This window comes from Gossypium hirsutum, chromosome A04 (genome assembly GCF_007990345.1).
Source record: "Gossypium hirsutum isolate 1008001.06 chromosome A04, Gossypium_hirsutum_v2.1, whole genome shotgun sequence".
NCBI classification, from domain to species: Eukaryota; Viridiplantae; Streptophyta; class Magnoliopsida; order Malvales; family Malvaceae; genus Gossypium; species Gossypium hirsutum.
Window position 1 is genome coordinate 87,800,143 of NC_053427.1, and position 13,404 is coordinate 87,813,546.

The 13,404-nt window shown below is 30.6% G+C and overlaps 4 protein-coding genes and 1 non-coding gene across 6 annotated transcripts; 2 read left to right on the forward strand and 3 right to left on the reverse strand.

Moving 5' to 3' along the window:
* The first annotated feature begins 350 nt into the window (after window positions 1-350).
* LOC107933379 (uncharacterized) lies at window positions 351-3,783 on the forward strand. Of its 2 annotated transcripts, XM_016865579.2 has the most exons (3): window positions 391-585; window positions 2,134-2,176; window positions 2,371-3,783. In XM_016865579.2, exon 3 carries the CDS (start codon window positions 2,446-2,448, stop codon window positions 3,643-3,645), a length of 1,200 nt encoding a protein of 399 aa, XP_016721068.2. In that variant the 5' UTR covers window positions 391-585; window positions 2,134-2,176; window positions 2,371-2,445; the 3' UTR covers window positions 3,646-3,783. The 2 variants fall into 2 exon arrangements, with proteins under 2 accessions (XP_016721066.2, XP_016721068.2); XM_016865577.2 differs by having other exon boundaries at window positions 351-585; window positions 2,134-3,783.
* A 1,493-nt stretch (window positions 3,784-5,276) lies between these two features.
* Window positions 5,277-7,557, forward strand: LOC107933326 (cytochrome c). The gene is made up of 3 exons (XM_016865513.2): window positions 5,277-5,641; window positions 6,246-6,379; window positions 7,177-7,557. Exons 1-3 carry the CDS (start codon window positions 5,530-5,532, stop codon window positions 7,267-7,269), a joined length of 339 nt encoding a protein of 112 aa, XP_016721002.1. The 5' UTR covers window positions 5,277-5,529; the 3' UTR covers window positions 7,270-7,557.
* Window positions 7,558-9,100: 1,543 nt separating this feature from the next.
* Window positions 9,101-9,951, reverse strand: LOC107933325 (WAT1-related protein At1g68170-like). The gene is made up of 2 exons (XM_041111694.1): window positions 9,563-9,951; window positions 9,101-9,387 (listed from the first exon to the last, which is right to left on the reverse strand). Exons 1-2 carry the CDS (start codon window positions 9,778-9,780, stop codon window positions 9,207-9,209), a joined length of 399 nt encoding a protein of 132 aa, XP_040967628.1. The 5' UTR covers window positions 9,781-9,951; the 3' UTR covers window positions 9,101-9,206.
* Window positions 9,788-11,027, reverse strand: LOC121203404 (WAT1-related protein At1g68170-like). Its single transcript, XM_041111264.1, has 4 exons — window positions 10,843-11,027; window positions 10,693-10,755; window positions 10,091-10,308; window positions 9,788-9,888 (listed from the first exon to the last, which is right to left on the reverse strand). The coding sequence occupies exons 1-4, from the start codon at window positions 11,025-11,027 to the stop codon at window positions 9,788-9,790; spliced, it is 567 nt and encodes a 188-aa protein (XP_040967198.1).
* Window positions 11,028-12,241: 1,214 nt separating this feature from the next.
* Window positions 12,242-12,314, reverse strand: TRNAE-CUC (transfer RNA glutamic acid (anticodon CUC)). Its single transcript has one exon. It is a non-coding gene; the product is annotated as a tRNA-Glu (tRNA).
* Between the last annotated feature and the right edge of the window lie 1,090 nt (window positions 12,315-13,404).

The window sequence follows — 13,404 nt, forward strand, 5'->3', positions numbered from 1 at the left end:
TAATCAATGTATTTTAAATGTACTTTATGCTAGATTTTGAATATAACATTCAAGCTAATAACTAAATGAAAAAAGACTTAATTGAGAGGATACTATACTTTAAGAAATCAATTAAAAAGTTTTGAAGGACAGGACTGATTTAAAATCTAAATTATAATTTAAGGACTTTTAGAGAAATTAACCCAACATAATATATTTATTTTAATGAGATTGCATACCAAAAGAAGAAAATTGAAATCTCGATATTTGTTTATGAAAAAGTAAATAAAATAAATCCTGTTTCTTGCGATCGGCTTAAAACGCCGCCAAGCCATAAAAAGTCCACCTAGGTACGGGAATCACACCGAGCCTAAAACCTAACGACGAACTCCGAAGCAAGTGGTTTGGATAACACACAGCTGGAGACAGGCTGTCACCAACAAAGTTCCACTCACCTATTCCCCTAACTACGTTTCTCATTGTTTCTCTCTCTCCGCATCTTCGCTTTTCTCACTTTACAGCCCAGTTTTAGGGTTTTCTTCGATCTGTTTTTGCTCGATTCCGCATTTCGTCTCTTGACTTCGCCGGATTGTGAATCTCCTCTTTGTAAGCTCTTCGTCGATCTAAATTTCATTGATTTTGGCCTTGTTTAGCTTTTGTATGGTCTGATTGACGTAACTCGTTTGTTTTCTGTTTTTTATGGTTGATTCTTAGGATTTTTTGGTACTTTTAGCTTAATGATTGTACTGCATGCACTGTTGATGGAAATTTGATGTTGATTTGTTTTTGTTTTTGTTTTTTTTTTGTTCGCGAAACGCTTAGATTTGAAGTAGCTGAAAGTGATAATTTTTTGATTTATTTGAAATAATTTGTAGTTGATGATACACGGAGAGAAGAGAAAAGAGAGGAAAGTTATAGATTTTGTAACTTGTACTTTATAATTATAATTAGAGGGGAAACCATACTTACATGTTCTAGGGTTAATTGCTGAAAGAAAGATCTCCTCTTTTGAATTTTGGTAGCACTGTTCTTGTCTAAGCTCAATGTAATGGAAAACTGTGGAACTTGTTTAGATTTATACTGAGGTTTTATGCCGACGGCTAATGATGTCATGTGTATATATATCTCAGAGTTGACTGTAAGGAACTAAGTTACCGGCTTATTCGGTGAACATTTTCTATTTCAAGGATAATGCTCCTTAGTATGCTAACGACTAGGGAGATAAGGTAGTACTAGCGATGTTTATCTTCTTTGTTGTTAAGGGCGTGCATAGGCATATTGTTCACTTTGTGTTAAATACGAATATTGTAAGAGAAAATGAAGCTACTTTGTTGGTGTCTGTTACTTAATAATTTGCTTTGAAGTTTTTTTATAGCCTTTTTCGCTTAGGACTTGCGTGGGTATTTCGATTGAGCATCTGCGTCACCAATGATGCGTTACCGTTGCTTATGTTGTTTTGGAAAGTATTGTCATTCATTGTTGTCTCAGTTGTTTAATTAAGATGACACGTAAGAATTCGTTGTCCTGGTTATATGGTCATTAATCGTGATGCATTATTGTTAACTAATGTTGATGTGGAAATTTATGGCCTGTATTTGTCATTGATTGTTGTCTCAAATGTTGAATTAAGATGACAGGCAAGAATTCGTTGTCCTACTCACATAGTGTGCATGTGGCAATAATATTTGTGTACTAACTATAAATGGTATTGTTTTCTTAAATTTTCATAAACCTCTATAAAAGAGACTGGCGTTACATTTTTTATATGGTAACTGGTGACTTGGACGAGTGTGCACAAGTGCAACGTGGCATGTCTGCCTCGTAACGCTTGCATATGGAGTCTATATAATTGGTTTTTATTAGGACTTTCATCAAACACATTTGAAGTACATCTCACGAGAATGTCTTGTGTATTAGGTGAATGAGCGGCTTTGTCTTACTGACTTGTTCCCTGGTCATATGCATCTGAAAGTGTTGCTTTGTTTTTCCTTTTCGATTTTCCTTTTTATAGGTGAAATAGTGTGTGCTTGAATGTGATGGATTTCATCGGGGCTCTCTGCATGCTATATAAATCTTTTTTATTTGTTATAGTTTTTCATTCATAGATTTTTTGGTTGCTAGTTGGTTCATTGCTCTTTTCTGTTCCTTCCACAGGTTCTCGGATCAAATAATTGAAGTCTTGACCTTAAACTTGAAGGTTAGTGGTTGAAACAGCTATCTACATGTGAAATTTGTTAGTTTCGAATCGATTAATGCATTACATGGATCTGTTAGATTGGCAAGAAGATATATGAGTTCTGTTTGATAATGCTGCTTATTCGTCTTCTCACGCGATTAATCTTAGTATCATCCAGTGTTGGTTCAGTAATAGCTTCTAGAAATAATTCTCAGGAGGTCGCTTGTACATCAGAGGATCCTTTGTATCCATGCTAGCAGAGAGCATGCGTGGAATCTGTGTTTCGGGTAATGCCCCTGACGAGATATTCTGCCGAAGCATTCGGTGTGTTGACAATTTGTCTAGTTGGTCTGTTGGTTCTTCTGGGTTTGGTGTGCATCGGATACACATTTTACTTGCGTTCGTGCGTTCTTAAACAACGCTTTATCCTGCTCAGTTATTTCAGTGGTCCTTGGATCATCCGAATCACGTTCATTTTGTTCACCATTTGGTGGGGTTTCGGCGAAATCATTCGGCTAAATTATCTAAGGAGGCCAGGAAGAGTGTTGAATGTACTTGATTTTAAATGGCAAGAGAACGTCTGCAAATTTTACATTGTTTCGAATCTAGGTTTTGCAGAACCGTGCCTCTTCCTCACTCTCATGTTTCTTCTCCGTGCACCTTTACAGAACATAGACACAGGTATTCTAAGCAGGAAATGGAATGGGAAAACAGCAAGCTGTGTTCTCCTCTTTGCCCTCCCAGTGTTCGTTCTTCAACTATTTCTCATTTTGATTGGACCCGAGTTACGCGAGAATAGGAAAGAGTTACCGCCATATTTCACTAGAACAGCTCGATCGATGCAAAATTCCAATGACATAGCTCTTTGCTCTTACCCTTTACTGAATACTATTCTTCTTGGTCTTTTCACCACCGTCTTGACTGCCTATTTGATTTGGCTCGGAAGACGGATTTTGAAATTGGTTATCAATAAGGGTTTGCAGAAGAGAGTTTATACATTAATTTTCTCGGTCTCGAGTTTACTTCCGTTAAGGGTTCTTTTACTTGGTTTATCTGTTTTATCTAGACCAGAACATTTCCTGTTTGAAGCTCTTGCATTCTCAGCTTTTCTTGTCCTACTATGTTGTGCTGGGGTCTGTATTGTCATACTCGTATACTGTCCGGTCGCTGATTGTCTTGCACTCGGTAATCTCAATGACTTGGAGGCTCGGAGAAGGGTTATTCTCGATGATCAAAATGACACTGCATCCCTTATCGCTAATCAGACTCATCTTGATGAAAGCATTGGAATCAGCCCAGAGCGGAATTCTGATGCTTCTACTAAACGCGGATCGATTTCTTTTCGGACTTTCATACGAGATGAACCCTCGTCCGGGCCATTTGTGGAACTGAGCCTCTTTTCTCCTAGCCGAGATGAAAACCCACCCGGGTCACCTCCTCCTGTGGGTTGGCCAATGATGTCTTCTCCTACACATGTTCATGGACCCTAGCAAAGAAAAAAAAGAGTAGGCAAGGAAACTGAGTAGTTGTGGTGAATATCAATTTTGTGGTAAAGAAAAAAAAAACTGATTGTAAAGGGTTTAGCTTTCAATAAGGATTTTTATTCTTGGGTTGTTTTTTCTTTTTAATTTAGATATGGTTTTTGTTTGAAGAAATTTATAATCACCCGTTTCCTTTTTCTTCTCTTCTTTTATATGCGTCCATTAAAATTGTTGTTTATTACAGTGTTAATGTTAAAATTCTGTGTTTGATAAAGAGTTCAATATTTTTGGTTAAAGAGGTATATATACGCCCTTGAAATTCTGTAAAAAAAAATCAATTAAATTAATTAATCTCTATGTTAAAAAATTTAAAAGTTTTTTTTAAATTGTAAAATATTATTATATAAAAAATATTAAATAAAATTAAAAAATAAAAAAGAAACAAAATTAAGAAAAATTATGTGTCATGGTGAATATTTACGATAAGTAGATAGAGATATCTATTTATCAATAATGTTAAATTGATATTTTGAAAATATAACATTTTAATATCTTTCTATTTTTAATAATATTAAAAAACATTTAAACTTTTATTCAAAACTATAAAAGATAATTTTTTAAAAAAAAATCATAAAATAAAGTAAATACTAAATGATATATTAATTTTTTATTTTATTTCAATAAAAATTAAAAATTACTAATAAATAAAAGAAAAAGACAGCACTAGGAAAGTTCCATGTTCAAAAGCAATTGAAATAAAATATATGAAATATATAAATTATGTAAATTTTAGTTATTTTATTTTATAATTTTTAAATTTTCAAATTTAAAATAAATTAATTATTAATATCATTAAAATTCTTTTAATAATATTTAAGCTATTTTTTATTATTAAAATAGATTTGTTGATTGATCAAATGGTTTGCTTTGGACTATTTTTTTTATGTCAAATCAGTTTAATTTGATTCGAATTAATATTAAAATATAAATGATAAATATTAATATTTTAATATTTTATTAATTTATATAAAAAAATTTAAACTCATTGTATTAGACAAAATTGAACTAAAATTTTAAATCGAGTTTGTGTTGACCAATAAATACTTATAAGTAATGTTGTTTGAATCGAATCGAATTGGTTAAGGTATCGGCTCAAAGAATGACTTTGAATTAGACCTATCCATGAGTCGGGTACTCCTCTTGGTTCGGTAGGCACAACTCAAATTGAGCCGAGCATGAAGAAGTATTTTGCACCTCAAGTCGGCTTGAATTCAATTTAAATAATAAAAATATTATTAAATTTAAATTTAATCATATAAATATATAAATATATTAAAATAAAATTTTTGAGCGAGGATGACCAAAAATGGGGACCAAGCTTAAAACTTTTTTTGTTGCCGAGCCTCGACCTAACTTAGCCTATGAACAAATTACTTTAAACTAGTTAAACCAAAAATCAATATAAACTAATTGAACCGATTTAAATAATTAATTTAATCAATTTTTTGTTTTATTTTTAAAAAATTTTACTTTGTTTAATAAATTAGTCCGGCCAATAAATTAATTATTTGATCTATTTGACCATTAATTCGATTTAAAGAACATTGTTTTTTTAACACAATAGTTGTGTTGTCTTTCACGTGTGGTGTCGGAGCATGCTTCGTGTGCCCGCCTAGTGCCTACTATTATATTCTACTCTCATTAAATAAATATTTACATTTTTATTTTAAAAAATTGCTTAATATATTAGTAGTACGCCAAAACCCTAATAAAGCTTCGCCGTTCCTTTTTATATAAAAACCAAAAACCATCAACGAAAAACAAACGCTTTGATTTTGAAAAAAAAAAAAAAACCCCTCAAAAACCCTAATTCGGAAAAAAGAATCAAAAGCAATGGCCTCATTCGAGCAAGCACCGCCTGGTAATGCGAAAGCTGGGGAGAAGATCTTCAAGACCAAGTGTGCTCAGTGTCATACAGTCGATAAAGGCGCCGGTCACAAGCAAGGTTGGCTTCTCTCGGATCTGTTTCTTTTTTTTTTTAATGTGGAGTCTCGATTGATGTCGAATTTCTTGATTTTGTGTGGTTTTTTTTAATTAATTAACTGTTTCTATCAGATTGTTTATATATAGTCTTTTTCTTTCACGTCGTTTTCGTATATGTTTCCTCTTGGTTTTCATCTTTTTAATTATTTTTTTTGGTAAAAAATTATTTGATCTTGCTTGTTCTTTTGGATTCAATAATGGTTTTTATTTGGTTTGGTTAAATATAGCTTTAAAATTTAAAAAGGATGTGTAAGTTCCTTGAATACTTAGATTTGCATTGAAACTAGATGGTTTTGACCTGAACCCGAAAGCCTGATCCGATCTGTCAAATCGAATTTAAACCTGATTTGATCATAAAAAGTTGAAAACCTGAATCATCCATCAGAGTCCTGATTATGATTTGGAAAGTTAAATCCGAATTTACTTGGATCTGATCTGACCTAAAACCAATCCAAAAGGACTAATCTGCACAAAATTTTCCATAACTAAAGCAATTTGAAGTTTTAATTTTGAATACTTTTAAAAGTTTAATGAATAATAAGTTGGATCTTTTTAAAAAATTGCAGGGCCAAATTTGAATGGGCTCTTCGGAAGGCAGTCTGGGACAACACCGGGATACTCGTACTCCGCTGCTAACAAAAATATGGCTGTGATTTGGGGAGAGAATACTTTGTATGACTACTTGCTTAATCCTAAGAAGGTATGTGCAAGTCTTGTGTATTTTTTTAGTATAAAGTTAATGACTTTTGCTCGCTATTGTAAGCTTGTAAATGTGTCCTGTTTTCTAAATATCGAATCTAGTACACGAAAGCTCTCCTATTTACTTGTCTTATGAACTGTTTGTCTGTTAAACAATCAGTTCCTTTTTCGGTCTAAACTCTAAACCCGGGGTATCCACTATTCACGTTGAACTTAAGATTAATCCATTGTCCGGTCAAGAGCTTTTTTAAGGTAAAGCTCTCCCAAAAAATGCATTTCCCACAGTTGAACATGTGTTCTTACTCTTATGGGGATGAAGCTGGTGTATCGACTAGTTCTGTAGGATAGGATTGGGGTAGTTGTGTGCTAACTATTGTCGAGCCTAGTTAATATTGATTGCCTTGTGGGTGGCATTACATTATCTGGGCTACCGATTGATCATTGCCTCCATTAATGAAAGATTACATGGGTGGCACAAAGGATACAACGTGGTGAGAATGTTATTTAAGTACAAAGGATGAGTATGCCGTGGGTTCTGAGAAATCAGCTCCTTTTGTCTAGCAACAAGGTTTATTTCTTATGAGATCGTTCCCATGTGGTAGTAGGTCCTTGTTTTGGGAATATATGCCTTCTACATTTTTATCTGATTATCGATAATTGCATTGCGTTGGCTATTAGTATTGTTACGTGTGCTGTTTGCATTTCGGTGCAATTGACCAGGTTTATATCGGTACGAGTATGAAGTAGATATATATATTAATTGTTGAATGGGTTTGTTGGTATATTTTGTTTGTGCAGTACATTCCCGGGACAAAGATGGTTTTCCCCGGGTTGAAGAAGCCGCAAGATCGTGCCGACCTGATTGCATACCTGAAGGAATCAACCGCCTGATTCTTCTCTGGTTTTATTAATTTCACCTATATTTTGGAACTGTGACAAAATGAAGAATTTTGATCAATGATGTATTTTTATTACATGGAAAAAAAAAACCATTCTTGAAATAAAGTTAAACCTTGAAAACAACTCCAAAGATAATTGGAGTTGAAAATGATTTTTGTTAAGACTAAAATCTCTTGATGATGAGGAATTTGATTATTTCATTTATCCCCCTGTAGTTGCTGTTGTGGTATCTTAATTCCTAACCTGAAACTTTTTACATTACATGATGGTTTATTTGAAGATGTTCAAGCCTTTCCACTTGGTCTTTGGAATGTTGATTTAAAATTTGATATTTTTATCCTGTTGATCCAAAATGTATATGTTAGTATATATATTTAATAGTTAATTTTTGGTTAAATATGCTATAAGTTTTTGTACTTTTCATGGATTTAGAATTTAGTCCCTTTTCAAGAATTTAGTCTTATTTATCAGATTTTAAAATTGTGGTTCACTGGTCAACTTCAGTGAATTTAAATTTAAAAGAAGATTTTTTTATTTAAAAATTTTTTGAAGTGAAAGTTGAGGATTAAATTTTTAATGTTGAACAGTGTATGGAGCTACAGCACATTTTAACCAGAGTTTTTTATATAAGAGAAAGAATTAAAAATTAATTTATCTCAAATTTAAAATGTTTTATAAGAATATCACAAGGAATATATCTTAATAAAGCATGTTGTAGAATGTTGGATGTAATTTAAGGAAACAGGGTAACTTTTAATTGTTTTGAAAAATAGGATGCATTTTCTCTCTAATTGTAATAGGCATATTCATGGATTACTATTTACATGTAAGGTTAACAATTTAAAAAATTAATTAACTATTAATGTGATATATACATGAATTTCTCAGTAAATATCACGTTTTTTTTAATACAATATTTAAAATAATCAGCAATGTGAAAATATTTTAATACAATATTTTAGTTTCTACCTTTTTTTACTTAATCTTTAGTTTTTTTATCACAATCAGTAGTTTAAAAAATATATTTTTTTTTGGTGACAAAAATGAAAATGAGAACATAATTTAGTTTGCATAGTTAACTGCAGTTAGAAATTTAATGGTTGAGTAATTAAAATGAAAGCATCTTAAATTTGAGTGACAAAATCACGAGGGCCCAAAATAAAAGCCTCCTAAAAGTTAAGTGACCAACTAGAGAGTTTACCCTATATTCTATTGGTATAATAACAAATTTAGTCCTTAAAATTTTACATGTTGTGTGAAATTGGTATTGTTTAACAAATTTAACCCACAAACATTTACATATTCTATCAATTTGGTCTTGATTTAACAAATTTAGCTCGTAACATTTACATATTCTGTCTAACAACACAAAATATATTTAAACATTAAGCACTAAATTTATTATTATACCAATCAAAATTATATATAATTAACAGAAAACCACGATTAATTGTCCTTAATTAGTTGTTTATTTTGAAAATTGAAAGATTAAATTGTTCTAATTTCTTTAAGAAGAATCAATTTACTCATAGATATTAAATATTTTTACCAAAAAAAATTAAATCCACCACTTACACTTAATAAATTAATAACAATTTTTAAATAATTATATTAAATTAAAATATATGTTAAATTCAACCATCAAATGGTTTTGAAGAGATGAGATGATGATTATGGCAAGCTCTCATAAGTTCATGCACACAACACAAAGAAAACCCTTTCATTGGATAATTCTACACATAAAAACAACGTATAAATTGCTAGCTATATATTGCTGCTACAAAGTTATAATAATATATAATAAACAACAAATATATCTGGCAGTAAACTGTAAGTTGCTGCTAATGGCCAAATTTCATTTTTTTCTAGTTTTGAGGGAAAAAAAAGACGAAATTTTAAGCTAAAACTATTTCAGGTGGAGTTTCAGTTCATTCATGCTCTAGTTCTTCATCAGTTCCAGTATTTTCCCTTTGTTCATCTTCTTCTATTTCATTTGACTCTTGATCAACTGTTGGTACTGGTACTGACAGTGTTTTTTGCTTCATCTCTGTGGCTTTGCCCCATAGCACCACATATACTCCACATACTATCATTAATCCCCCTATGATACTGTTAATTTCCCAGGAAAAAAGAGAAAGAATTAGAAACTAAAACACCATTTGCAGCTAAGTTATTCAAGATTCGGTCTCATTTTGCCACCATTGTATCTATATCCATAATATAATTACTATGTTAGTGCTATAAGAATATAATAAAATAGTAAAGCAAATATGACATAATATACCTTCCTAAATGCAGCTTTTCATCGAGTAACAAAGATCCCACAATAGCAACAAGCACAAGCCCCAGTGGATTGAATATAGCTGCATACAATGGTCCCTTCAACTTAACAGCCCATGATAGCAAGAGCACATACAAAGCAGATCCAATAATTCCCTGCAACATAACCAAAAAAAACAATGTCAACATGTTCAATTTCCCCCCAAAAGAAAAACCCAACATGTAGCCATTAACATACCACAAAAGCAACAGCTAAAAGCCTAACATTCCACCCAAGCTTCCATTGATTCCAATCCCTCACAGTACAAACTGCATACAAAGCTCCTTGTACTGATCCCATCAAACACATCAAAGCAGTGCTTCAATACAAGTAAGGGAACCCCACATTCATTTTAGCCTAACAAAGTTCAAAAGTTAAGTACGAAAAAAGACCATGTAAGTAGAGTGAAATTGATGAAATAGGAAAAGTAAAAGAGCCTAAGTTTTACCTGAATGATCAACCACAAAGAGAAAGAAATGCAACTCAAAAGACCGAAAACAGCACCGATAGCGAAGTGACCAGTGCCATGATATGAAGGTCCAAGACCTACTTCTTGATGGTGATGATGCTTTAAAAGGTTTACATTTGTTGACCAGATGTTTATGTCTATACCTTTGTAAAATGTGAATACCATTGCTCCACCTATTCCTATTAATGTCCCAAACACTTTGGCTTTCCCTGCATTTGTTATTATCGCCAGTTTCTCCATCCTGTTATCATAATTAACTTTGTTTCAATACATGTAAAAACTAGAACTCTCAACAAAGTCAGAACAAAAACTAGAGATAAAATCCAACATAAACACCAGGAACCCAATAACACACCCATTGAAGCATCCAACGGACACAAAAAATCAAAATCAACCAAGGGTTAAGAAGTGTACTTGAAACAAATGGCCAAAATAAAAGTAAAGGCTGGAGCAAGGTTGACCACGGCTGCAACAAATGTTGCAGATGTATGCACCAAGCTTTCTAGGTACAAGTTTTGAACCAATGATCCTCAGTAAAATACCTTTACAATTATCTTAAAACAAACAGATTTTTGTATATATACATATATACATATATACACATATAAATTTAAGTTAAACATACCCAAATAATCCACAAAGAAATGCTTGAAGGAGTACTTTTCTACTAATTTTCTTCAAGCTCTCCCTGTAAAAAAAAACACAAAACACAAATAAATAAATAAAAAACAACTGATAAAAGAACAACTGAAAACAAAAAAGATTAAGCTTTAACTTTTCAAAAATAAGAGCAAGCAGAACCATGATAACAGCGGCGAACATGAATCTATAAGCCACAATAACCCTTGAACTCATCCAGTCATTAGCAGCCAACTTATACATTACATTAATACCAGCAAATATAATCTGTACCAATACCATTAACAATGCCGGCTTTATGCTAAGAAAAATATTCCCCATTTTATGTATAAAACCTCAATAGTATGGTATGAAACCTCAATAGTATGAAAACCAAACAAAGAAAAAAAACACAGAAATCTTTGTTGGTTTGTTCTTGTTTTCTCCTCTCCTTTTATAGAGGAGAACCCAAAATTAAAAATTAAAAAAAATATTTATTCAAATAAGGTAGAAAATATTGTTTTAATTAGTAAATATGATATTTTATTATAAATATATAGGGTAAACTATAACTAATGTCACTAAATTAATGGTGATTGAATTTTGATTCGTAAAATTATAACAACAATGGTATAAATGCAAACGAATACAATATAATAAAATGATACTATTTTAGATATGAAATAATATTTAGAATTTACTTGGTTATTCATAAAATCAATTATAAAATTTATAATATATGTAATTAAAATTAATTATCTTTTATAAATTTAAAAAATTAACATTTAGGATTGTTTTAATTAAAGTTAATAAAATTTAAAAATTTCCATATTAAAGCATGTACAGATGGCACAATAAAAATTATACCAAGCAAGCAAATTTTCCTTATTTGCAAGAATATTTATAGAAATATATATAGGAGGGATCCACTTAGATGGGTATAATCAAAAAAATATAAACTTTGACAGAGAGAAGATTGAATACAAAAAGAAAAACAAAGAGTTCACACAGAAAAATCAATAAAGAAAAGTCCAGAAACAAACAGCAAAACAAAGAGGTGATTTTCGTTTTTCTTTTCTACTTCAGATATAAATACATATAAACCGAAGATACAATGCTGCAACAGGCAAAATCATCATTATAAACAATGACATGACATCATAAGTAGAGAAAATAATATTCATGTCCATAAGGTTTCAAGTCTGTGTTATCCCTGAAACATAAAATTGTATGAAGAAGATAATATAAGAGGAGAGCAATAAGGTAGAAATTTCCAAAGTCTGAAAGTCAAACTCTTTTTGATTTATAATAGAAAAAAGATGGCACCTTTTGTAACTTGTTAATCACTTTGGTCTTTCCTTATACACACTTTTCCTTTATAGGGAAAGATAATATTTTCTTCTAATGGAAGGCATCAAAATATAGTAAATTTGAGAATATCTGCCATTGTTTCTGTTTATTTTTAAATGAAAAATGGCAGTAAACAAATGGATACATACACCTACAAACAGAGCAGATAAAGCCCAAAGGGCTCAAAAAAAATAGAAAAAAAAAACTTCCGTTGCCGGGACTTGAACCCGGGTCTCTCGGGTGAGAGCCGAGTATCCTAACCACCTAGACTACAACGGATTTCGAAAGTAGTTCACACATTTTCTTTCTTAATTAATATTTAAATAAGAAACGTTTTCCACTCAATGATCTTACTATAATTATATTACTAAATGAATAAATTAGAAAAATCTCAAACTTTGATTTAATGTGCAATTTTATATATGAATTTCGATTTGATGCAACTATGCATATAGAACTCTGGTTGTGGTTCATATATATACGTGAAACTTTAATTTTTATTTAATTGAATACATTTAAAGGGATAAATACATCAATTTATTTTAATATTAATTATATATAATTATTTGTATTACACCATGTATACTTAAAATAGTGCTATACCAGTAACTATGTTAGTAGTTTTTCAAAATTGAATTGCATTAATATTTCATGTATAAAAGTACACAATCAAAATTTATATATAAAATTGTACATTAAATCAAAATTCATACGCAATTTTGAAATTTATCCTTTAATGAAGTTGTAGAAAACATTCCATTCAAACTAGATTTTGTCACTAGTTATTAATAATATAAAAATTTATTATAAACTAGAAATTAAGTTTCTGTTGCTAACTAAAATAATCACCCTTTTGTTAACAGTTTTCGTTATTAACCACATTGACCATTAAAATAAATTGATTAACAAACCAAATAGTGACACATGATAGCTTCTAGTTTAATCTAATATTTTTTCTATTAATATATTAAAATCATAAAAAAAATTATACCAATTTATGAGAACTAGAAAAAATTATCAAAAAAATAAAAATTAATAATATTAAAAAATAAAAATTGATATAAATTTATAAATATTATAAAATATTATAAGCGTTATAAAAATATTAAAAATATAAGAAATCTAATAAATTCTAAATTTTCTTTATAAATAACGTATTAAAATTCTATAAATATCATGAAAATTATAAAAAAATTAAAACTATTAATATTGATATAAACTTATAGAAATTAATAAAAATCATAAGAAATTATTAAAAAAATCGACAAGGATATCAGTGCGGGGAAAGATATTAGACTAGTTGACTTGGGAATTGGATGATTGAGCCTTTTTTTTTAATTCTTTATTTAATTGAACCAGACAAATTGGC